The sequence below is a fragment of the Drosophila subobscura genome, chromosome A (assembly GCF_008121235.1).
Source record: "Drosophila subobscura isolate 14011-0131.10 chromosome A, UCBerk_Dsub_1.0, whole genome shotgun sequence".
Classification (NCBI taxonomy): domain Eukaryota; kingdom Metazoa; phylum Arthropoda; class Insecta; order Diptera; family Drosophilidae; genus Drosophila; species Drosophila subobscura.
This window is the reverse complement of record NC_048530.1, coordinates 16,711,808-16,733,339: the sequence shown is the minus strand read 5'-3', so window position 1 is coordinate 16,733,339 and position 21,532 is coordinate 16,711,808. Positions and strand designations below refer to the sequence as shown.

The 21,532-nt window shown below is 53.9% G+C and overlaps 7 protein-coding genes across 10 annotated transcripts; 6 read left to right on the top strand and 1 right to left on the bottom strand.

The window, feature by feature from the left end:
- Positions 1-509: 509 nt before the first annotated feature.
- On the top strand, positions 510-3,677 carry LOC117900364 (protein tramtrack, alpha isoform). 2 transcript variants are annotated; one of them, XM_034810724.1, is made up of 6 exons: positions 510-835; positions 904-1,364; positions 1,435-2,437; positions 2,493-2,617; positions 2,708-2,829; positions 2,899-3,677. In XM_034810724.1, the coding sequence occupies exons 1-6, from the start codon at positions 545-547 to the stop codon at positions 2,952-2,954; spliced, it is 2,058 nt and encodes a 685-aa protein (XP_034666615.1). In that variant the 5' UTR covers positions 510-544; the 3' UTR covers positions 2,955-3,677. The 2 variants fall into 2 exon arrangements, with proteins under 2 accessions (XP_034666615.1, XP_034666608.1); XM_034810717.1 differs by having other exon boundaries at positions 2,678-2,829.
- A 1,164-nt stretch (positions 3,678-4,841) lies between these two features.
- On the top strand, positions 4,842-6,684 carry LOC117903033 (trypsin eta). The gene is made up of 4 exons (XM_034814762.1): positions 4,842-5,177; positions 5,619-5,808; positions 5,868-6,147; positions 6,206-6,684. Exons 1-4 carry the CDS (start codon positions 5,096-5,098, stop codon positions 6,605-6,607), a joined length of 954 nt encoding a protein of 317 aa, XP_034670653.1. The 5' UTR covers positions 4,842-5,095; the 3' UTR covers positions 6,608-6,684.
- A 133-nt stretch (positions 6,685-6,817) lies between these two features.
- On the top strand, positions 6,818-8,290 carry LOC117900471 (trypsin I-P1). Of its 3 annotated transcripts, none has more exons than XM_034810854.1 (4): positions 6,818-6,960; positions 7,024-7,204; positions 7,276-7,550; positions 7,607-8,268. In XM_034810854.1, exons 1-4 carry the CDS (start codon positions 6,888-6,890, stop codon positions 8,110-8,112), a joined length of 1,035 nt encoding a protein of 344 aa, XP_034666745.1. In that variant the 5' UTR covers positions 6,818-6,887; the 3' UTR covers positions 8,113-8,268. The 3 variants fall into 3 exon arrangements, with proteins under 3 accessions (XP_034666745.1, XP_034666754.1, XP_034666761.1); XM_034810863.1 differs by having other exon boundaries at positions 7,276-7,564; positions 7,634-8,052; XM_034810870.1 differs by lacking the exon at positions 6,818-6,960 and having other exon boundaries at positions 7,124-7,208; positions 7,607-8,290.
- A 974-nt stretch (positions 8,291-9,264) lies between these two features.
- LOC117900463 (trypsin-1-like) lies at positions 9,265-10,578 on the top strand. The gene is made up of 3 exons (XM_034810842.1): positions 9,265-9,422; positions 9,479-9,704; positions 9,777-10,578. The coding sequence occupies exons 1-3, from the start codon at positions 9,359-9,361 to the stop codon at positions 10,561-10,563; spliced, it is 1,077 nt and encodes a 358-aa protein (XP_034666733.1). The 5' UTR covers positions 9,265-9,358; the 3' UTR covers positions 10,564-10,578.
- A 77-nt stretch (positions 10,579-10,655) lies between these two features.
- Positions 10,656-11,677, top strand: LOC117896405 (trypsin zeta-like). The gene is made up of 2 exons (XM_034804722.1): positions 10,656-10,918; positions 10,978-11,677. Exons 1-2 carry the CDS (start codon positions 10,656-10,658, stop codon positions 11,675-11,677), a joined length of 963 nt encoding a protein of 320 aa, XP_034660613.1.
- Positions 11,678-13,275: 1,598 nt separating this feature from the next.
- On the top strand, positions 13,276-15,206 carry LOC117893736. Its single transcript, XM_034800466.1, has 3 exons — positions 13,276-13,515; positions 14,137-14,362; positions 14,433-15,206. The coding sequence occupies exons 1-3, from the start codon at positions 13,440-13,442 to the stop codon at positions 15,061-15,063; spliced, it is 933 nt and encodes a 310-aa protein (XP_034656357.1). The 5' UTR covers positions 13,276-13,439; the 3' UTR covers positions 15,064-15,206.
- Positions 15,067-21,186, bottom strand: LOC117893728. The gene is made up of 5 exons (XM_034800453.1): positions 20,439-21,186; positions 20,236-20,371; positions 19,235-20,183; positions 18,705-19,178; positions 15,067-18,645 (listed from the first exon to the last, which is right to left on the bottom strand). Exons 1-5 carry the CDS (start codon positions 21,044-21,046, stop codon positions 15,203-15,205), a joined length of 5,610 nt encoding a protein of 1,869 aa, XP_034656344.1. The 5' UTR covers positions 21,047-21,186; the 3' UTR covers positions 15,067-15,202.
- Positions 21,187-21,532: the final 346 nt, after the last annotated feature.

The window sequence follows — 21,532 nt, the reverse complement described above, 5'->3', positions numbered from 1 at the left end:
CCCTATCCCTTCTTACCCTTCCCTCACATCCTTCACTCCGTTCGGGTTTCGCTTTGCCCCGTGGCAAAACCTTCTCTCCCGAAGTCATTGACGCTTCTTTGTTGCTGCGAAAAAGAACACAAACAAAAAGGCGAAAATTATTCCCCTGGATGCCGGGGAGCCAGGCTTTTCTTTTTGATCACTTCCCATAAAGGGAGAGAATTTTGATTATTTATTGAAGAATGGTGTGTGAAAAAGTGTGGCATAAATGTAAAACGGCAAATACCTTGAAATGAGAGAGAAACAAAAATATGCAACAAATCCTTACGTGCCAGGCCGAAGTGCCACACTCACAAAAAAGTTGTGCATTAATCATTGAACGATCCGATTGACATTTACAGGGACACGCGGGCAAAAGGTTGCAAAAAGCGTAACAGGATAACTTTATCGCGTAATTCGAGCAACAAGCGAAAAAGGATGCAATAAATATTCGTTTTAATTTCAATTTTTAATTGCAGACCAAAAGGAGCAGCAGGAGCGGAGGTGGGAGCGTTACGGCCTCATCATGCAGCCGCAGCAGTACTGCCTGCGCTGGAAGTATCATCATAGCAACTTGCAGATGATGTTCTCGCAGCTGCTGGATCGTGGCTGCTTCTGCGACGTGACACTGGCCTGCGAGGGGCAAATGATACGCGCCCATCGCGTGGTGCTGTGCGCCTGCAGCACGTTCTTTGACTCGGTGCTGACGAGCTATGCCAGCGAGCGGGATCCGATTATTATCATGAAGGATGTGACCTTTGCCGAGGTCAAGTGCCTCATCGAGTTCATGTACAAGGGGGAGATCAATGTGGAGCACGTGAGTGGAAGACGCAGAGAGAGAGGGAGAGAGAGAGAGAGAGACTTCATTTGCTTTCCCCTTTCTAGGCGAGCCTCCCGTCGCTGCTGCGGACTGCCGATGAGCTGAAGATCAAGGGTCTGGCCGAGGTGAGTTGGCGCGACGATGAGGATGGTCCACCGCCGCCCATACCAGCGGCCGTGTTCCTGTCGCCGCCACGCAGCCTCGCCGAGAGCTATGCCCAGGACATGCTGCATCACCAGCAACAGCAGCAGCAGCAGCAGCAGCAGCAGCAGGCAGCACCGCAGGCAACGCTGCAAACAGAGAGGGATCTTCACGATCGGGAGCCCTCCATGGAGCGGGTGCTTGGCCGCATGCCCTCGCAGACACCACAACCAGGAGCAGGAACAGGAGCAGGAACAGGAGCTGGAACAGGAGCTGGAGCCAGTAGCGAGCTGCAGGCGGCCGTTGCACCCGTGGAACACTTTATGGGACCAAAACGCAAGCGAGGACGTCCCCCACTGGACGATGCCTACGATGTATTCAATGTGTAAGCACCCACAGGCAGCTCCCCTCCTGCCCGTCACTCCTTCTAATGTGACTCCTTCCTCCCCCCTTAGCCGCAAGCTGGCCCACTATGCTGCCAGCCTGGAGCCCGCCCAGCGCGCATATTTGGAGTCTGCCCGTCACTTTGCCGAGGAGCCGTTCCAGCAGCTTGCTCCACATTCCAGCACGTTGGCCTCCCCGCCCGCCTCCGCCACCACCTCGAGCCTGCTGCCCAAGCAGCGGCAGCGGCATCGCCATCACCAGCAGCAGCAGCAGCAGCAGCAGCTACAGGCTGGCGCCTCGGAGCAGGACTCGGATGCGGCTGATGGCAGGGCCAATGGCATGCAGCGTGGCAGCTCCACGCCCAAGCCCAGCGATGGCAGCGAGGCAGCCGCCAAGCACGTGCTCGAGGCAAGGAATGACCTAGGGGATCACCAGGTGCTGGGCACCTCCACCAAAAAGCTGGAGAAGATAAGCGAGCGGAGGGAGCGGCATGGCAAGCTGCGCCATGCACGCCGCCACTTTGCGGGAGGAGAGCCGGAGAAGCCCTCCGAGAAGCGTCACTCTGAGGAGTCATCGTCACAGGGCCTGCCGCAGCCCGTGGAGGAGATTGAGAACGAGCATCTGGTGGCCAATCGGGCAGAGTCGCCAGCCGCCCGCTGTCCCTCGGCGCTGGTGCCCGCCAGCTTCAGTCGCAAGTACGAATCGGGTGTGGGTGGAGCCGGAGCCGGAGCCTCCACTGGAGCTGGCACCGGCACTGGCGGCTATTTGATCAACGAGCATGGCCTGCTGATGCCCCACGAATTCCCACCGAACGTGGCCAGTGCCGCAGCGGCCACCGCTGCTGTGGCCGTGGCAGCAGCTGCGGCTGTGGCCGCCAGTGCCAGTGCCAGTGCCAATGCCAGCAATGGAAGCCACAGCCAGGTGGGTGAGCAGGGGGAACTGGAGGACTACGACGCGGCCGAGCTGCGTCTGACCAACGAGGAGCTCTCGGAGTGGCAGGACGTGATCAAGATGGACGACTACTTGGCCAAGGGCCGGCGCCCGCAGTTCTGGGAGGAGCCGTTCACCAAGCGCGTAAGTCTGCCATTACCTTAGCCATGAACTGTGTGGACTGAGTGCCATCTTCCAGGTGCTGGATGCCATCAAGAACAAGCGACTCGAGATGAAGAAGGCTGCCCGCATTCTGGGCGTTTCCTACGGCACACTGTACGGGCGCTACCGCGAGGTGTATGGCTGCCTCAAGCATCCCTACAGGTGAGCAGACGCCCACCACCAACTCCAACTCCACCTCCACCACCAGCCATGTCATCCTAGCTCGGCTCTCCTCTCCACTCTTCCACACAGCTTCACGAATTTTCGTAACTTTGGGCCGTCGCCGTCGGTCGCTGGCGGCCCGCTGGCCGTTGGCCAGCCACGCTTTGATCTGAATCTACGCGCCGGGGCCGCACAGCCCTCACAGTTGGGTGGTAAGTCGTGAATGACTCGATGCACACTCCCAGCAGCCACTCTTACGGATTTCCATACCTATTTTGCAGAACTGGGGAAGCTAAAGAAGGATCTGAGCGAGCTCTGGACACGACCACAGATTTGAGAGCCAGCAAAGCCAATAAGAAAATCCCGAAATCTCAAGCGCCGCCACAGGCCTGTTTAGGAGAGGGACAAAAAGAGATGCAGACAAAAGACACACCAAGAAATGATCCCCGAACAAGTGGATCACGAGGCTAGCTAAAGCAAACGAAGAACAAGCGGGAGATTAAACTTTCCAAAAGAATTTCCCACAATAATTTAATTTTTTTTTCTTAGTTTTTTTCCTTCCTTCGTGTTAAGTCAGATTTAATATGTCTGCTTGGGGGGAATTTAAATTTTAATCTAATATATAAATAATAATAATGAAAATATATTAAAATATGTACACATACACACACGCACGCACCCATACATGCACACATATGTATGTATGTATGTATGTATGCTGCATATTAGCTAATGTAAAAAGTACAGGCAGAGCAGTTAGCTGTACGTAGATAACGGTATTAATCAGCATTCAATGTGAAGTGCAAGAGCGGTTTTTTCTTTCTTTTTTTGGTAGTGCAATTTCCGATACAATACGAAAAACCTATGAAATCTAGCTAATCATTAAATAACTGTAATAATGTAGCTGTAATGACAGCCTCCGGGGAATCCGCAAACAGTATGGACATTTTTTTGTATAAGTTAAACAAACACACAAAAAACATAACAGAGAACAGCAAACAATATGTATTACATACAAAAGAATATGTTTGAAACGAAATATAAATTAACATCAACTTAACTTATTTCATTTACTTTGGGAAATGCCCGTCACACAACTAGCAGACCGCTATTTGTTAACAGAAATGTTAGACGAACCGGTCACTGACTATCGCCTATCGCACAAAAGTATCGTTCAGCGATGGCCAACTCAAGCGATACTTACTCTATCAAAATGGTCAGCTGCAAAGCAGCACGCAAAGAATATACAATGCTAGTGTCATAAATCTTATTAGAAAACCATTTCCGCATTTTTACTTTAATGTTCATTGATGTTCAGATACCGCGCAATCATATCGATGGCGGGCAGTGGCAGTCGATGTTCGGCTTCAATATTCCACAATCGATAGCAATCGAAAGCGCTACTTTCAAAACATTTGATAGATTTTAAGATTAACATTCGTTGCAGTTAGTAGGAGAAAGCAATTGGCTTGCTTTCAGGAAATGAGGCAGCAAGAGCAGCAAACACAATGCTGGAAAACGTAGAGGGGAATCGCGAGGGAATGGCTTATACAGCTTCCCGTTGCAGTGGCAGAAGCATACCAAAATTGTAGGTATATGCGGCACCCACTGGAATTTAGAATTGGATCGAAGCACAACGGGCTGTTTGAAGAGTGTCAGTTCGGAGCTTGTAAACATTTGCGGAGGCCACCAGTTGGTGTGTCATTTACATACATTTTATATGGATTGTTATTTATGATACTAACTTTATAGACCAATATTCCTTTGAATTCTCTTGACTTGAATATACCTTTTATCGCCTCCAGCCGATCGCAAGACAGGCCGTATCTATAGGGGTTGGGCGGGCGAAAACCCAATCTTACTCACCCACAAACGATTAGTCACTGCGTCACTGTGGGGACTTGCTTAGCTCGTGGAAATGTTTTTACCTATTCGCCAGAGCCCCGAAACCAAAAAAAAGTCTAGGACTACGCTATCATAAATGGCCAGTGCTGTTTTGGGGGGTAATCTGCAATGTTTGTCCAATGTGTGGGTGTGTTGTGTTGTTGCCATCGAAATTAAATGAGAATTTTGCTTTGATTTTGCCTGGGGTTTTGTTTATGACGCCCGATCGAGCGGTTGTCGATGGGCTGCTACGGGCTTTGGCAACATTCAATTTACGCACAGTTTTTGATAAGATAAACCCGGGGAGCAACCATACTCCGCAGCACGGTACTCAGTGCTCAGTACTCTTCTATAGTTCTAGGCATTCCGTCTGATTTCGAAGTAGCCCTGCCTAGCCGGGTCCGGGCCGTAGCGCATTGCAGTCGCTCGATTCACGAAATTCGGTCGATAATTTCGGTTCAATTCACAGTTTTGCTCCGCAGCGAGGAGGACGATCCACTCACGATCCGTTGCACTCCTTTCAACAATTATTGTTTGCTACTTTTTTTTAAGTTAATTTTGTTTTGTTTTTGTTGTGTTAAAAGTTAGTAGTTCATGAATATGCATCCGTTATGGTTCAGTGCCATGGCGGCGACGCTGGTAACGCTTCTTGGCCACACGATTGCCTCCACTGAAAGTGAGTCACGGAGTTTATTATTATTTTTTCCCCTCACCTTATCAATCTCTGATAGTGGGTCGATATTTGTTCTCGAGCTCCGGCTCCGGCTCGGGCTCGGGTCCATTGATGAGTGTTTGATGATTTTGTGCTGGAACGTTAGAAAAACTGATATCAAAATGTGTGTGTGCAAAAAAACAAAGCGAAGGTTGCCCTTGTGTTGTACATGGAAATGTTACACAAAAGAAAATACAATAACCAGCCAATAGGGATAGATAATGGAATAATATTCTAGCCTTAGGTGCTTGAAATGTGTATACATAGATATCTACTATATGTGTTCCATTTCGATCAACAATACATCGAGGCGAGGAAATAGCAATAGCAAAAGTTGCATCAACGATTGCTGGGGGGAGTGTAACCTTCTCCAGTAATCACCTCCTTCTCTCGCTTCATTTGCAGACAGCAACTCCACGCTAGTCCCCCAGCCAAAGGTTGTCGGTGGCACTGGCGTCGACATTAGTGTTGCACCGTACACGGTCTCCGTACGTTTGACTTCGAGGGATCGTCGCAAGTACGGATCGGGTCACATGTGCGGCGGTGTGCTCATCTCCCAGCGCCTGGTGGCCACGGCCGCCCACTGTTGCTACAAGTAGGCTCAGCACACACGTCCGTCCACGTGCAGCTCTTCTAATGATATCCTAATTACAGCTCTGACACCAAAGAATATCGTGCGGCCGGCGAGTACGTGCTGGTCATGGGCAGCACCTATCTGGCGAGCAAAACCGACGAGACGCTGGCGTATTATGTGCAGCAGCTGATCGTGCACAGCAGCTACGACCACAGCACGCTGACCAACGACATTGCGCTGATGTTCATCAATGGCTACGTGCCGTGGACGTGGCCAACGGCCAAGGCTCTGCCACTCAACGATCAGTCCCTGGCTGTGGCCACCGCGTGCGTCATCACCGGCTGGGGCGTTCGCATTTCCGTGGGTTGACTACAATCATCGCCGTGCATTTTTGTATTACATAAATCTTTCCTCGCAGGGCGGCTCCAGCAGCGATGCGCTGCAGACGGCCACTGTGCCAACGGTCAGCTATCCGACCTGCTACCTGGCCTATCCCCCCTACGTGCCGAGGTCACAGATCTGCGCAGGGTACACGAGCGGCGGCGTTGATGCGTGCCAGGGCGACTCCGGGGGACCGTTGATGTGCAACAATCGGCTGTCCGGGCTCGTGTCCTACGGCGATGGCTGCGGCAAGCCCAATGTGCCCGGCGTCTACACCAATGTGTCCTACTTCCAAGGCTGGATTGTCCAGCAGAACAACTCGCTCAACTACTCGATCTATCGCAATGGCGGCAGCGCCCATAGCCGAGGCTACACAGCCCTTGCGCTGCTGTCCGCTCTGTTTGTAGCTGCTGCAGGATCACTGCGAGTGAGGGGGTGACTCCCACGAGACTGGGTATTATCACGATCTAAAATAGTTGTATTTATGTAGGAAAATAAATGAATTTACTTAACGTATGGAGGGAATTTCAGGTGCACGCCACCGCAGCTAACTTTACGCTGTTGACTATCGATACGTGGTAGCTATCGATGTAGCATCGATTCATGTGTTAGTTGCCGCGACAGCTTGAAAAGCAAAAGTGTGTTTGTTTATATTTATTTTCGAGTTCTAGTTGAGCTACACAAAAGGAAAGTGAAGGGATTTGTATGGAATTACTAACATGGACATACCATGGCAGCTGCAGATGCTCTTGCAGATGCTTATATCGTGGACATTGGCGGCCAACGGGCATCGTGAGTTGCTGTCCCTTTCCCGCTACCAAAACAAAAAACAACAACAACCCTCTCCCAATGCAGACAAATTCGTAATGCTGCCGAAGGTGGTGGGCGGCTACTCGATAGCTATCGAAGAGGTCCCCTTCCAGATATCGGTGCGCCGACGGACGATGCACGAGAAGGCCTACGGCTTGGGCCTCATCTGTGGCGGGGCGCTAATCTCGCAGCGTGTGGCCTGCTCAGCGGCCCACTGCTATGCCGTGTGGGTACAATGCCTCTGCCCATGTGTGTCCAGTCTCGTCTTTACTTCCCCCACCCTATCCTGCATCTTAGGAACAACACGCACAACCCAGTGAGATACCACGATCCGTCGATGTTCGTTGTGGTTGCCGGCAGCACACTGATCGACCAGGCTGACCGGCACACCAAGGAGTACTTGCTGCAGCAGATCATCGCACACAAAGCGTACAATGCCAGCTCGCTGGAGAACGACATAGCGCTGCTCTTCCTCAACGGCTACGTGTCGTGGCAGTCGCGGGCCGTGCGTGCCATTCCGCTGTCCACCAAGGCGCTGACCGAGGGCACTACCTGCCTGATCAATGGCTGGGGCAAGGTCACAATGGTGCGTCATCCCTCACCCTTTGCATATGTTCTCCTCTCTGAGCTGCTCCTCACTGTCTCTCCCCCGAAGGTGGGCAAATCGGCGTCGCTGCAGCAGGCACCAGTACCCATACTGAACAAGAGCCTCTGCCGCGCCATTTACATGCTGCCGGTGTCCCAGCTGTGCGCCGGCTTCATGCAGGGCGGCATCGATGCCTGCCAGGGCGACTCTGGCGGTCCCCTAATCTGCGATGGCCAATTGGCCGGCATCATCTCGTGGGGTGTGGGCTGCGCGGATCCTGGCTTCCCCGGCGTCTACACCAATGTCTCGCACTTTGTCGACTGGATACGAACAATGAACGCGACTCTGGACTACTCCAAGTACTGGGTAATGGACTCTGCCGATCTGACAAGCGGTGCCCAACGCACCTGGTGGCTGGCCTTGGCATTTCTGCTTATCGTTATCGACTGTTGCGGCTTCTGATCATGTCGAGTGATGAACGTTGTCCAGCAAATATAATAATAATAAAATCATCCAACTTGTGTCTATTCTGTCATTTAATAATCTAATCATCCAACACGCTTACGCACTTGTGTGCAGATTGCCCAACGATAGAAAGAAACAGCAAAATCGAAATGCCAAAATGACTAAAAGTGTGACACAATAACCGTTTATAATCAGCCATAAGGACTGGGATTGGAACTGGCACTGTAAAACAAACTGGGAGTGGTATTTAAGTGCACTGCGCCCATTCAGATCAACGACCGAGCGAAAGTTTTGATGACAATACTTGAGAGCCTCTCTAGATCTATCTTTTATTATTTGATTCTTATCTACTGATAGATTCCAAATAAAACTATAACTGAATCATAAATGTTTGAAATGAACCGAAAACTGTTTGCACTCAGTGTAAGCATCAGCGAAACAAACGGTTATCCCTTCTCTCTTAATGCCATGCAAAAGACGCAGCTGAGAACCATGTGTGTGAGTGTGCGTGGTAGGGAGAGGAGGAGATGCCGATAATGCACACACACATATGTACTTGCTTACATGCTTTTGCCGCTACTTCTTCTTCTATTCATTCCTCGTTGTGAAATCTTTCGACGCAGTAAAAGAAGCAAATAAAATTAAAACATTAGTAGCATAAACCCAAAGGTACACAAACCTCTTTCAAATTACGAAATTTCTGACTGTTTCCTGTTTCCCTCAGCTCGCAGCCCTTCAGAACCTCTTACTAATGATATTCCGTAGAAATTGTCTATTTGCTGTCCAGTTACGTAAACGTTAATCATTTATTTAGCCAACACAAGTACTGGGCACACAATTCATGAACGGAAAATCTAATTGAAAATGTGACACTGATAATGGAAAATACTTAACCCTGCGGCATGTGAGAAATTCTCAAAAATTCGCATTGTAATTTCCTTGCTGCCCACCCACTCTGAAGAGTGTCGTAAATCTGTGGGGTAAGCCCAACAAAAAGATTGCGCTACGGGAAATCCAAAGTACTCAAGGAAATCACAAAAGACGGAGTTGGGCATGGGCATGGGAATGCCATTTGGGGCTCCAACTGATGACAACTGACTCCGCGGCCTGCAGACTGCCACCACGATGGGTTTGGTTTGATTAGATTATAATGTTCCGTTAGTAGTAGTAGCAGCAGAGATTTATTTGACGCATTTATCAGCCTATCGATGGCCTATCGTCGTGTCGATCGGCTTCAATCCGATCCGATGTTCGGTGAGGTTCGGGCCATGTTCCGCCCTGTCCCAGACATTAGTTTGGATTGCCACGTCGGGCAGCTAGCAACGCAAAATGGTTCCGAGATCGATGCAGCTCTTGTCCATCATCATCTTCCTGCTGCCCTGGGCCCTAAATGGTACGCAAAACCCACACAGATTGGATCGTCCAACTAATGTACAAATAATCCTGCAGGTGCCTCTGTGCCGACGGCTTTCGAGGGCAGAGCGATTCGTCCGCGCTTCGATGTGGATCCGGGCAGGATTATCAATGGCACTGAGGCCACAATGGAGGCCACCAGGCATCAGGTGAGCCTGCGGAGAGCCCTCAACGATGGCTACTTCTTTGGCACGGGCCACATCTGTGGAGGCTCACTGATCCGACCCAATTGGGTGCTAACCGCCGCCCATTGCTTTGTCGAGTGAGTTTGCCTCAACGAACATTGCCTTTACCACCACCACCTAACCCACCTTTTGGGTCTCTCTCTCGGCAGTCAGGAGATCTACGACGGCACCTTCGTGGACAAGGAAAAGTTCATTGTGGTCATGGGCAATGTGGATCGCTTCAACCGCACCAACACGCTGACCTTTGAGATTGATTTGCTCATCCTGCAGCTGGATAAGTTCGATCTGAGCACCTACGACAGGGACATTGCCCTGCTGCGGCTGAATGACTCGGTGCCGAGCAATCATCCCACCATTCGGCCCATCGAGCTCACAGCGCTGACCGTGCCCGCGGATACCGTCTGTCAGGTGACGGGCTGGGGCACCACGGAGCTGGGCTACAACACGGACTATCTCATGACCGTCGATGTGCCCATGATCAGCGAGGAGGTGTGCATCAACGAGAGCGATCTCGGTCACCTCATCAAGCCCGGCATGGTGTGTGCCGGCTTCCTGGAGCAGGGCGAACGCGATGCCTGCAGCGGTGATTCCGGCGGCCCACTCGTCTGTCGCAGCCAGCTGGCTGGCATTGTGTCCTGGGGCATTGGCTGTGCCCAACCCCATTTGCCGGGCGTCTACACGGAGGTCTCCTACTACTACGACTGGTTACAGGAGCAGATCGATGGGGATACCGAGTCGAGTGGTCAGGGCAGCGGAGAAGAACCTGGAGAAGGTGAAGGCAGTGGTGGAGAGCCGGGAGAAGGAAGCGGCGATGGTGAAGGTGAGGGCAGTGGCGATGGCGGCGGTGGTGCCATGGCAGCCTTTGCTGGAGCAATTAGCCTACTCCTGCCTGCCGCACTCGCCCTCAGGTTCTCTCTCGCTCTTGTTCCTAGTTGAAAATAAAATTATAATACTTAAAGTTAGTCTTGGGGATTGGCTGTGAATTTTCACTCAATTCCAAAAACATTCTTGAAACAATTCCTTCCCCAATGAAGCCGCTTTCGCTGCTGCTGTGGCTGGCGCTGGTTCCTGTAGCTTGGAGCCAAGCGAGAAGTGGCGGTGAGGATGACACGTCTGAGGAGGAGGAAGATGATGACGACGGCAAGGACACTGACGGCGTTGCCTCGATCGGGCATCTGGCATCGGTGCGAATGCTGAAAATGGATCGAGTCCAATTTGGTGCGGGTCATGTCTGTGCTGGCTCCCTGATCCGCGACAATGCAGTGCTGACTGCGGCCCAGTGCTTTGTGGAGTAAGTTGGATATCTGATAAAAAACATCTTTTGTCTCTCTGTTGCTGTTGCTGTTCCAGCCGGGAGACCGGTGATGGCCACTTCCTGCCCATGTCCGAGTTCTTTGTGGTGCTGGGCACGCCCAATCGCTTCGAGGACAGCCCCAACACCTTGAAATTCGAACTGAAACATCGCGTCCTCATGCAGGACATGTTCGATATGAAATTTCACGAAATGGACGTGGCGCTGCTCATCCTCAACGGCAGCGTGCCCCAGCCACACCCTGCGGTGCAGCCCATCCAGATCGCAGACCAAATCTTTGGGCGCAAAACCGAGTGCCAGATGTCCGGCTGGGGCCGCGACCCAACCGGCTACAGCTCCGAGGCGGCCGTGTCCGTGCGAGTTCCCTTTATTGGACCCCGGATTTGTCTCATCAAGCAGATGATGCAAGAGTTTTTCGTTCAGCCGGGCATGATCTGTGCCAAGCACTTTGGGAAGGTGAAGCGCGGCTACTGCACGGGGGACGCGGGCGGTTCGCTGGAGTGCGAGGGCCAGCTGGCGGGCATCGTGTCGTGGGGCATTAGTTGCGACTCGCCCTACCATCCCGGCATCTACACCGATGTCCTCTACTACACCCAATGGATAAACGACAGTCTGGCCAATCCCACGCAACTCGACGACTACTTTGCGTCTGTCGTTCAGCCAATGATCAGTGGTGCCTTCGGAAGGAGCAGCCTTATTGTTTACCATTTTATATTTATTTTATGCACGAATCAATAGCGGTTTATTCGCTGCAGCCAACTTCACTTTGTACTTTTCGTGGCTCTCATACCGATAGCTCCCGTATCGATAGTCTGCTCGGCACATGGTTGCATTCTATTTATTTATTGACGCTGCCAGCAGCGAAATTCAAATGTAATCTCTGGATGTTTAATAATGCTTTTAACATTTTACGAACATATTTTGAACTACGAAATTAAATGAAGAATTTTTCACTGCAGTTACGATGAATCAAGGAGTCTCTCTTGCGGGCATCAGGGGCTTAGACAGAGTCGAGTCAGTCCCATGAGTACGTTATACGAATGTAACGTAAATACGTGTGCATGTGGCGACACCTGACGGACGCTTTCAACTGCGAGCTTGCGCTGCTCTTCCCTAGATGGAGCCACAAAAGTTCAAAGTTTTTTATATGCGCATTTCCATTCTTGTTTACATTTTGGCTTTTATGCTCCAACTGGGCGCGGCTTTTTGATCGACACAATCTCCTTGAATGATTGGTTACTAATTCTGGGCCATATATCATACAAATCTAGCCGGGAAGTGTACGCGATAAAGTGAGGATTTTGGCATGACCAAAACGCCAAAATCTGCCAAATCCAAATCCAATCACTGATCGCTTGGTTATCTTCAGCTAAAAATAGTGTGAAAAACGAGACGCAGAACGAAACTAAATAAAAAACTAAAATAAATGGCGCAATGAATGAAAGCCAGCAAACAGCGCACCAGCTCGAGCACTGGCCCCCAGATATGACTAATCTTTATTGGGGATCGATCGGTGTGAAACGGACCTTAGCCGAGCATGCCGTACCGTACCGTACCGTACCGCACCGGACGGAGAGTCTGGCGATTGCTCTCTCCGGAGACAAGGCCAAGGAGCCTTCGGGCTGCACTGCACTATTAGGCAATCCACAAGCCAATTGGGGAGTGGCTCGAAGCCACTCCATCGATGCAGTAAACTTCTTATCTATCTGCCTGCTTGTCTGTCTGTCTGTGTTTGGGTATTACGGGTCTCAAGGTCCCCGAGTGGCTGTTACAACACCATTGACGTCTGGGGTCTGCTCGTTCAGTGGTAATCTGAAAACCCCATCGATACCGAATCAAGTGCACTTCATCGATGTCCGTTCCCGATTAGATGGATGGACGATGTGTGTAACACCCTTCAGCAGCTTGTTGAATGGATCTCCTTTCACTCACCAGAAACTCCATCTACTCCCTCCACAAATTAACATAAATTGCAAAAGAAACAAACAGCAAACGGAGCTATAAACAAATGTGAAGCCTGCTGACTGCTGGCTGGCTCCACCTTATCGATGATTCCCGATGCGTGTTGTGGCTGGCTCTGGGGGGGGACTACGGTGCGGTGGGGGTTTTGTGTGTGTTTTTGTTTGCTATTCGATTGCCAGCGGGGCTGATGATCGGTCGGGGCAGTCGTATGTTGCTGCTGCCTTTATCGCCACAACAAAACGAACGCTCGAAACGGAATCAAATCTCACGAAACCATAACAAAAATTATTATGGAATTATCTAAGAACGCTTTTTGCGAATTTAGAAAAAGGAAATGCTCAGCTCGCGCCTCTCCACATTCAACGTTCGAAGCTGCCGACAGGTGGGCGCGAATATTAATACGCGCGACATTAGCAAATATTTAACGACAATTGTGCCACCCGTCCTGAACCCACAAGCACTCCGCCCAGAGCCGCTCCGTTGTGTTCTGTTTTTGTTTTGTTTTTTGTTGTTGTGTTAAATTGAAAACGCGATTGACATGCAGCTGAACGAGCATTATCGCAGGATTATCAAGATCCTGATCTTTGCCTTTCTGTGCACCGAGATGCAGACGAGTAAGTGCGAATAATTCGTGAGGGAAAGAGCATCTAGCATTAGATTAAAGCCAGCCTGCACACAGTTTAAAGCTGGTGCCAGGACGGAGCTTCAATTGGTTACAATTATTGATTGCATCTGAGCCTAAATACGCACTCGATTAATGGCACTTAAGTAATCATTAGCATGCCCAAAACAGCCGCCAATCTGTGGCCAAATACATTCGTTCCCAATTGATCAATTGGCTGCGTGTTTAGTCGAGCTTCCGCTCTTGTCATATCATACGCTGGCTGGCTGGGCAGGTGGGATGGGTGTTTCTGTGTGTGTGTGTGTGTGTGGCCTGATCGTGCCGCTCTGCTGTTTGGACGGACGCGTGTGCACTCGAGCGGCGATCAGACCGTTGACCATTCAACGACGCTTGCCCCGCTGATAACGTTGATAAGAGGGGAATCCGTTCCGTTCCGTTCCCTTCTCCTCTGCGCTGCCAACTGCATTTGCCAGTGACTGACCGATCGACCGACCGACCGACCGACCGACTGACTGTTTCCAAGGGGAATCCGAATCCGAATCCGAATCCGAACCCGTTGCTTATCACATTCTCCTCGTTAACCTTCACCGCGAATCGAATTGACTTTTTGCAGCGTTCACGCATCGCGATTTGGCCAAGAAGCGCAGCATTGGCATGGCCCCAACCGCTGGAGCACTGACAGAGGGCAGAAGTGCCGCCGCTTGGTCCCCGATGGCCTCGTACCAGGCCTCCATTCGCCTGCTCGACCAGGAACGGGACTACTTTGGCAAGGGACACATCTGCTCGGGCGCCTTGGTGGCGCCCTCAGTGGTGCTCACAGTCAGCAGCTGCCTCTACAGGTGAGTGGCGAGGAGTCTGCGCCGAGGAGCGGAACCCCGACTCAATCTCCGTCTCCATCTTCACTTGTAGCCATGCTCGCAGGAGCTACTATCATCCGGCGGAGCTGCGCGTCATGCTCGGCAATCCTAAGCGCTTTGCGCCCAACGATCTGGGGCTCATCCTGGGCGTCACTCATGTCCACAAGCCGCCCAAGGAGCTGGCCCTGGCCATACTCATGCTGGAGCGTGATGTGCCACTGGATCATCCACAGATCCAGCCCGTGCTGCTGCCCCATCCAGAGCTGCCAACCAGTTCGCTGTCGGAGACAGCGCTGCAGATCAGCACTTGGGGCTACGATGGCCACAGCCGCGAGCTGCACGATCTCCTCACACTGAACGCCACACAGATGTCCTGCCAGCAGGCACAGCCACAGCCACAGCCACAGCAGAGAATCTGCGTGCAAGCGGAGGCCTTGGGTCAGCTCTACATGGATGCGGGTGCCACGCTCACGGAGCGCAATCAATTGCTGGGCCTGCGCAGTGCCGATGCCGATGCTGATGCTGATGGTGCTGGCTTTGTGGATGTGGCCAGCCATGTGGAGTGGATCCTGACACAAATAGGCGATGGCTCCAATCAGAACAGCTCCTTCTGGGGCGTGCTGCTCGTGCTTGCCTTCACGGTCTATGTGCTGACGGTGAGCCGCAAGTCGCTGATGGCTTAGCTCTGGGCTTCAACATTTATTCTGCCTAGAACTTAGACATGGATGAACGTGGGGAATGTGATAATCTCGTAGTGCTCGTAGGAATCTGTACAGAACATAACATAATAATTAACAAATAAACAAGATAAACAAACAACAACTAATCCAGCAAAGCTCTGACCAGTGTGCACTCCCCTGCCGCTCCACAAAGCAGCACTAGAGGCGCCTCCTGCTGCTGCAATTCCTCGCCAGAGTGCACCAGCGGCAGGGCCCACTGCTGGCCGTCTGCCTTGTGGCCGTAGGAGTGCTGCAGCCAGCCGCCCACCTGGCCATAGCCGAACAAGTAGAAGGGCTTCGCCTCTGGCTGTGTGAGCACCAGCAGATACCGCTCCCCGGCCACGCTCAGCGGAATCATCTGCTGGATGGGCTCCTGGAAGCGCAACTGCTGCAGCGGCACAAAGCGCGCACCGTCCTCCTCCTGCACGAAGATGGCTATGTGGCGACATCCGCGACAGCTGAGCATTAGCTGGTCCTCCTGGAACTCCGCCAGATCGTAGTCCCCGCCGATGAGTTGCGCGAGCAGGAAACGCTCACTGACTGGATCCCTCACGTGTATGGAGAGTGCCGGACGATGGCTGTGCACTCCACTGGCCAGCAGCAGCTGCTGCTGCTTGGCTTTCCCCGCGCGTACGACCTTCATCAGGCGGCCATCCACCGAGTCCAGGGACTGCCAGTCGGTGAGGCTGCAGTTGCTCGTGCTCAGCCGCAGAATGCGCACTTCGATGCCACTGCCCAGCAGAATCAATCTGCCCTCATCGAGCATCTCCAGTTGCTCCACGGGCTGGCGCATGCCCAAGGCAAACGACTCGTTCCTGCACTCGATTTTGATGGTGCTGCGGAGCCGCTTCACCGGTCGCTGGCAGTGATTCTGCACCTTGACGCGCACATCCCCAGCGTCGAGACGGAGCAGCTCTCGGGACAGGCTGACGTTGCTCAGGCGGATCCTCGCTGGCTGCAACTGCAGCTGGGCTCTCAGCTGGCGGCTCTGGCAGATGTCGGCCGACTGCTGCCCGAGGCTGAGGCTGCCCTGAAGGTCAAAGGATTCATTGGCTGGTGCTGCCGCCTGCGACCAGCTCGCCTTGAAGGGCTGCTGGTCGTAGTCCAGGTAGAGTAGCCGTCGCCGCTTTCCCTTGCTCTTTTCCAGCAGATCCTCCAGCGCGTCCAGTGGTGCCTCGAGGTCTCGCTCGCCAGCGGCTTCACGTAGCAGATAATCCGCGGAAGGAGCGGGCGGCGGCCTCTCGTCCACATAGACGAGTCCGGCCGGAAAGTGCGCCTCATCCAGCCACAGGCTGTCAATGTTGTAGTCGCGATCCTTGAAGATGCTCTGCCGATAGCTCTCGCTGAGATCCCTGCCATTGAGGCTCATCACATGCGCGGGTCCCGCGAACTCCACGCCGCCCGCAAAGGTCTTGCTGCCGCCAAACGACTGCAGCCGCGGGCTGTGCCGATAGACGACATCCTCCAGCCCAATGCCGTTGATCGAACGCAGCAGCGGCCGGCCCTCGAGGATCAGCCGCTCGAAGCTCAGGCCACCAAACACCTCCATGGTGGGGCCGCGCAGCGGCACGCGGTGCTCGAAAAAGTAGTCCAAGCTCATCTCATTGACGCTGCCCAGCCGCAGGTCCTGCTCCACACGCAGCTGCCTGAAGCTGGCCCGGGGCCAGGGCTTGTCGCCGCCCTGCACAAAGATGCCCGCGACAGGCGCACCGTTGACCAGGCCGTGCTGCCCCAGCGCCAGTCTGCCCAGCCGCGGTGGCGTGGCGAAGCGCAGCTCCGCGCGTATGGCTCCACCTTGGGACAGGCGGTAGAGGGAGGCGTTCAGGCGCTCCAAATCGATTCCGTTCAGCCGCCCAAAGTGTCCATCGCCTGCCAGGTCCAAGCTCTTCGCCCAGACGGCACCCAGCAGCAGCTGCGGCGCCTTCACCAGCTGACTCTCGTTGCTGGCCGTCCATCGGAGCAGGGCATCGGCCGCCAGGCGGGTGAAGTTGAGCTCCGCCAGCAGCGGCTGCTCCTGCCTCGTGTGCAGCCTCGCCAGGCGGGGTTGCCGCAGCAGCACGGTTCCGGCAATCGTCTGGTTGCCCTCCCGCCTCACTGCATGCTGCCGCAGATAGCTGAGATGTCCATCCTGCTCCTGCTCCTGCTGCTGCCAGAGGGCATCGCCTGTTACCACCACACGGCGCCACGGCTGCTGCCAGAGTGCCGCCAGTCTAGTGTCCAGTTCGTGCAGTCCTCCCGCCACATCCTTGGGGCACCCGAGACTCCCATTGACACTTAGCAGGGCCACAGTGAGATCTCCCCGCAGCAGCAGCTCCTCCTGCCGCGTGTCCACAAAGAGCTGGGCGGGCACACCATTCAGCAGGGGCACATCCACGTGGCTGGCCCTCATTCGCCGGAAGCTGTAGGCTCCCGTGATGGCCTGCGGCGTGGTCCGGAGCAGCGTGTTGTCCAGCTGGCTGCTCACGTCCAGGCCATTGATGTGCGGCGACTGCAGGGCGTCGGTCAGTTGAACGGGTGCCAGGAAGGTCTTGCGGCCAGCCAGCACGGCGTTGGCATCGGGACGTACCAAACGGGAGAGATAATCCTCCCACTGGATGCCATTCACCTCCCGCAGCTGGAGTCCCCGCTCGAAGCGGACATTCCCCTCGATGAGGAGCTGCTTGTGGAGCAGCAGCTGCGGCCCAGTCCCAGCCTCGCTGCCCGCCGACAGTTTGCCCAGCAGCTCGTCAAAGGCCAGGCCGTTGAGGCGTCGGAAGTGGAGGCTCTGCAGCTGCACTGGCTCCAGCTCGAGCCGCTGCAGGCTGAGGGCGTGGCCCAGCAACTGGGCGAGTGCCAGGCCATTGAGGCGACTGACATTCAGGTTCCTGCGAATCTCCATGTCCTGGCCAATGACCAAACGCTGGAATCTCTTGGCTCCGGTGAAGTTCTGCACGGACTGAGACTTGAGCATCAGCTCCGCCACAGGCACGCCGTTCAGCTGTTGGCTGAGCAGCGTCTGCACGGTGAGCGGGGCGCTGAAGTGCTTGTGGCCCGTAATATTCGCCAACTGGCCGTGACGCACCGCCTCCTGGGCGATCAAGGCCAGGCGGGAGGTGTAATCGCGACAGACAATGTCGCCCTCGACGCTCACGTTCATGAAGATGATGTGCGCGGTGCGGTTGCTCCACGCCTCACCCCTCTGGCTGCCCCTGGTCAGCAGATGCTCCGCCACTGGGTGGCCCTGTATGCGGCTGGTGGCCAGCGAGGGTGTCGTCACTTTGGCATTGCCAAATCGCAGCTGGCTGACGTTCTGCGCACCGTGGGCGAGCAGGTAGTGCGAGTGGAGATCCTTCTTGAGCAGCGATTGGCCCGTGGCCAGCTGTAGGCGCGACCGCGGCGTATCCCTCTTCACATTGTTCAACGTCAGGGAGCCCTTGATGGTCACCCTGCCCGTGTAGTATTGCTGCAGGCGATGGCTGTCCGACTGCATCTGTCTGCTGCTGTCTCTCGGCTGCTTGCCCACCAGGATATCCCCCGAGACGCTCATCTGATTGATGCGCACAGGCGCTGGGGGAAAGACAAAGATTGAAAGGGTACATTTCAAAGAGCTCTGGGCATCCACTCACTCTTTATCCACGTTGTGTTGCCGCCACGAAAGACGATGTCACGGGCAAAGTCCAGGCCATTCACTCGCCCCGCCTCCAGGCGGGACACATAGAAGGCGGACATGACCAAGTTGGAGCTAATCACCTGATGGCGACGCAGATTGAACAGCTGCGCCACCACCAGGCCATTGAGCAGTGTCGCCTGCAGGTTCACCACACGCGACCGCGACTGAAAGATGACGCGTCCCTCCAGCCGATCGTCGCGGGAACGCAGGAACAGCGAGTCGTAGAACTCAAACCAGGACACACCATTGATTCGATCCACAAGCAAATGGCGCACCCACACATCCGCCTTGGGTGATTGGGTTCCACTCGATGGGGCGACCGTTTGCTGCCCATTCTGGTAGTCCTGCGGCGTGAGCAGCTGCTCTGTGTGCAACGCCTTGGTCCGCAAGGGTTCCCTGATGGTCAACAGAGACGCGTCCAATGTGTGGCCTATAGGGAAACAGATGGAAAAGTGCCTAAACAGAAGCGATTGCCGTGGCACTTACCTGCCAGCAACTGGCCCTGGTAGAGTAGATTCTTGACTTTTAATCGCTTCACCTTCAGCAGCTCAATGGCATCGCTGGCATTGCCCGCCCCAAAGGAACGCGGCACACGGCTACGACTGTGGCGTATGGGTATGGCTACGAATCGTGCACGCAGCTCCTCCAGACGCTGCTTAAGCTGTGTGGGACTAAGCAGATGACTGCCCTGCAGCTGTAGCCTTTGGATGCGTCCTTTTGCCATCAAATGAAAGGGTTTCTGCATGTGGATCGATGAGTGATGTTGGAGCAGCTTCTGCCAGCGACTTAGCTCTTCCATGGAAGCTTTGCGCCGCAACAGAAGGCCCCTTAGGCTCGATAGGGTATCCTCGAACTCGTGGCGATGCAGCTGCACGACGCTCAAGTCCTCTCCGCCCACTTGGTTGCTGGTCGCCTGCCGCTCCTGCCCCTGCTGCTGCGGCTGCTGCAGTTGCGGATCTCCACCGAGCTGCACCATGCGCACCAGATCGCTCGACGATCGACGGTAGGCCAGCAACAGGAAGCTCTCGTTCAGCGCGTTGTGATGGCTGAGCAAGCCGCTCGGCTGGACATTCCCGTCTCCACGCATAACAAATCCATTGTAGCAGTCCAGCCGCGGGCTATTGAAGACGAGCACTTCGCCGTTGGAGCGTGCGCCGATCAGGAGACGACCCTGCTGGGCCACCGCCAGGCGGGAGAAGTACAAATCCCGCTGCACGTGCTTGCGGTACACCACAAACTGTCCCTCGACCATGCGGAAGAACAGGCAGGCAGGGGAGGCAACGCCAGCACTGGCAGTCGCATTGGAGGTGCACGCAATGAAGCAATTGCGTTCGCGAAAACGGAAAGCCAGCACATGCCGGGCCTGAGTGGTTAGGGTCTGACGTGTTCGCAGGCGCATCGTGGCCGAGTCCAGCTCGAAAACGGTGAGCACCAACTGCAAATGGAAATGGTTTACTGACAGTCACTGGGTTTCGTTCGACACTCACCTTGGAGTGGGAGCCGCGTAGGGAACGGCCGGTGAGGATGTACAGCGGCTGTTGCCCCACCAGCTGGAGCGTGCGGATGGCGGGCAGGACTAAATCTTCCACGGGATTGAAGTACGTGTCCAGCCACTCGAAGGTTCTGCAATAAGACGATTAGGGGAAAATGCATTACTGAGCGCGTTTGTAGGTATCTCTGGAACACTCACTGAATCCGCCCTTGGGATTTCGTGTAGTTGGAAGCCAGCAGCAGCAGCACCTTCTCCGGCGCCGGATGCCTGAGCAGGTGCATCTGCTGGAAGCCTTGTGACAGCGAGAACTCCTGAATGGGCTCAAAGCTCAGCTGTGTGCCATCGGCCATGAGCTGCTCCTTGGGCAGCTGGTAAACCTCCAGTGTCTCGGGCAGCACGATGGCCAGCAGCAGGAACTGGCGCCAGGCCACCACCTCGGCGCCCAGAGACGCAGCGGGCATCGACCGCACGCGTCCTGCCAACTCGCCCAGGCGCACCAGACGCTTGTCCCCGCTGGCCACGTGCAGCTGAAAGAGCTCGTGGCCGTGCAGCACCAGCAGCACATCCTCGATGGGTTCGCGCAGCAAATAGAGCGGATGCTCGTGGCGCAGCTCCATGTCCATAAACGGCAGACGGATCTCCACGCTGCCATTCACAGTGCCGCGACACGCACTGGGAAGCAACGAGGAAGCCCCAGCACCAGCAGTATCTCCATGAACGTTCACTGAGAGCGGTGGAGCGGCGCCATTCACCGGAAAAACTAGGAAAACACTCACAAAAACTAAGCACACGCCAGGTGCGAACATATTTCACATGAGATCTGATCAATGATCCCGAAAACACACACGAATGGACTACAAAAATGCAAATTACTTTTACTTTGCTCCTCTCTTTTCGGTCTGTTCTGCCGTGCGCTTAACTGTTAATCTGCCTTACCGCAGCTTCGCGAATGAGAGACAGAAACAACTAGTGTGCTGGCAGCTTGGTTTCCATGGTATTCGCGAAACAGTTACTTGGCGTTTGTAAAAGAATGCGTACGGTGGGTGTCTTAATGAGAAAAGTGAAATGAAATATGTGTGTTACCATTAGAATTATCAGATCAATAATTCCGTACAGCCTGAACGTATACTATGGGAAGCAATCGGAATGTACATATATTTATGTGGGTATGTATGTATGTAATTAAATGTATTTATATTTCAGCCAATATTCCCATATGAACAATCAATCTCTCTCTTCCGCTCTTTCTTTTTCTTCCTCTCACTCTCTTTGTAGCCTATGTCTGCCTGCAG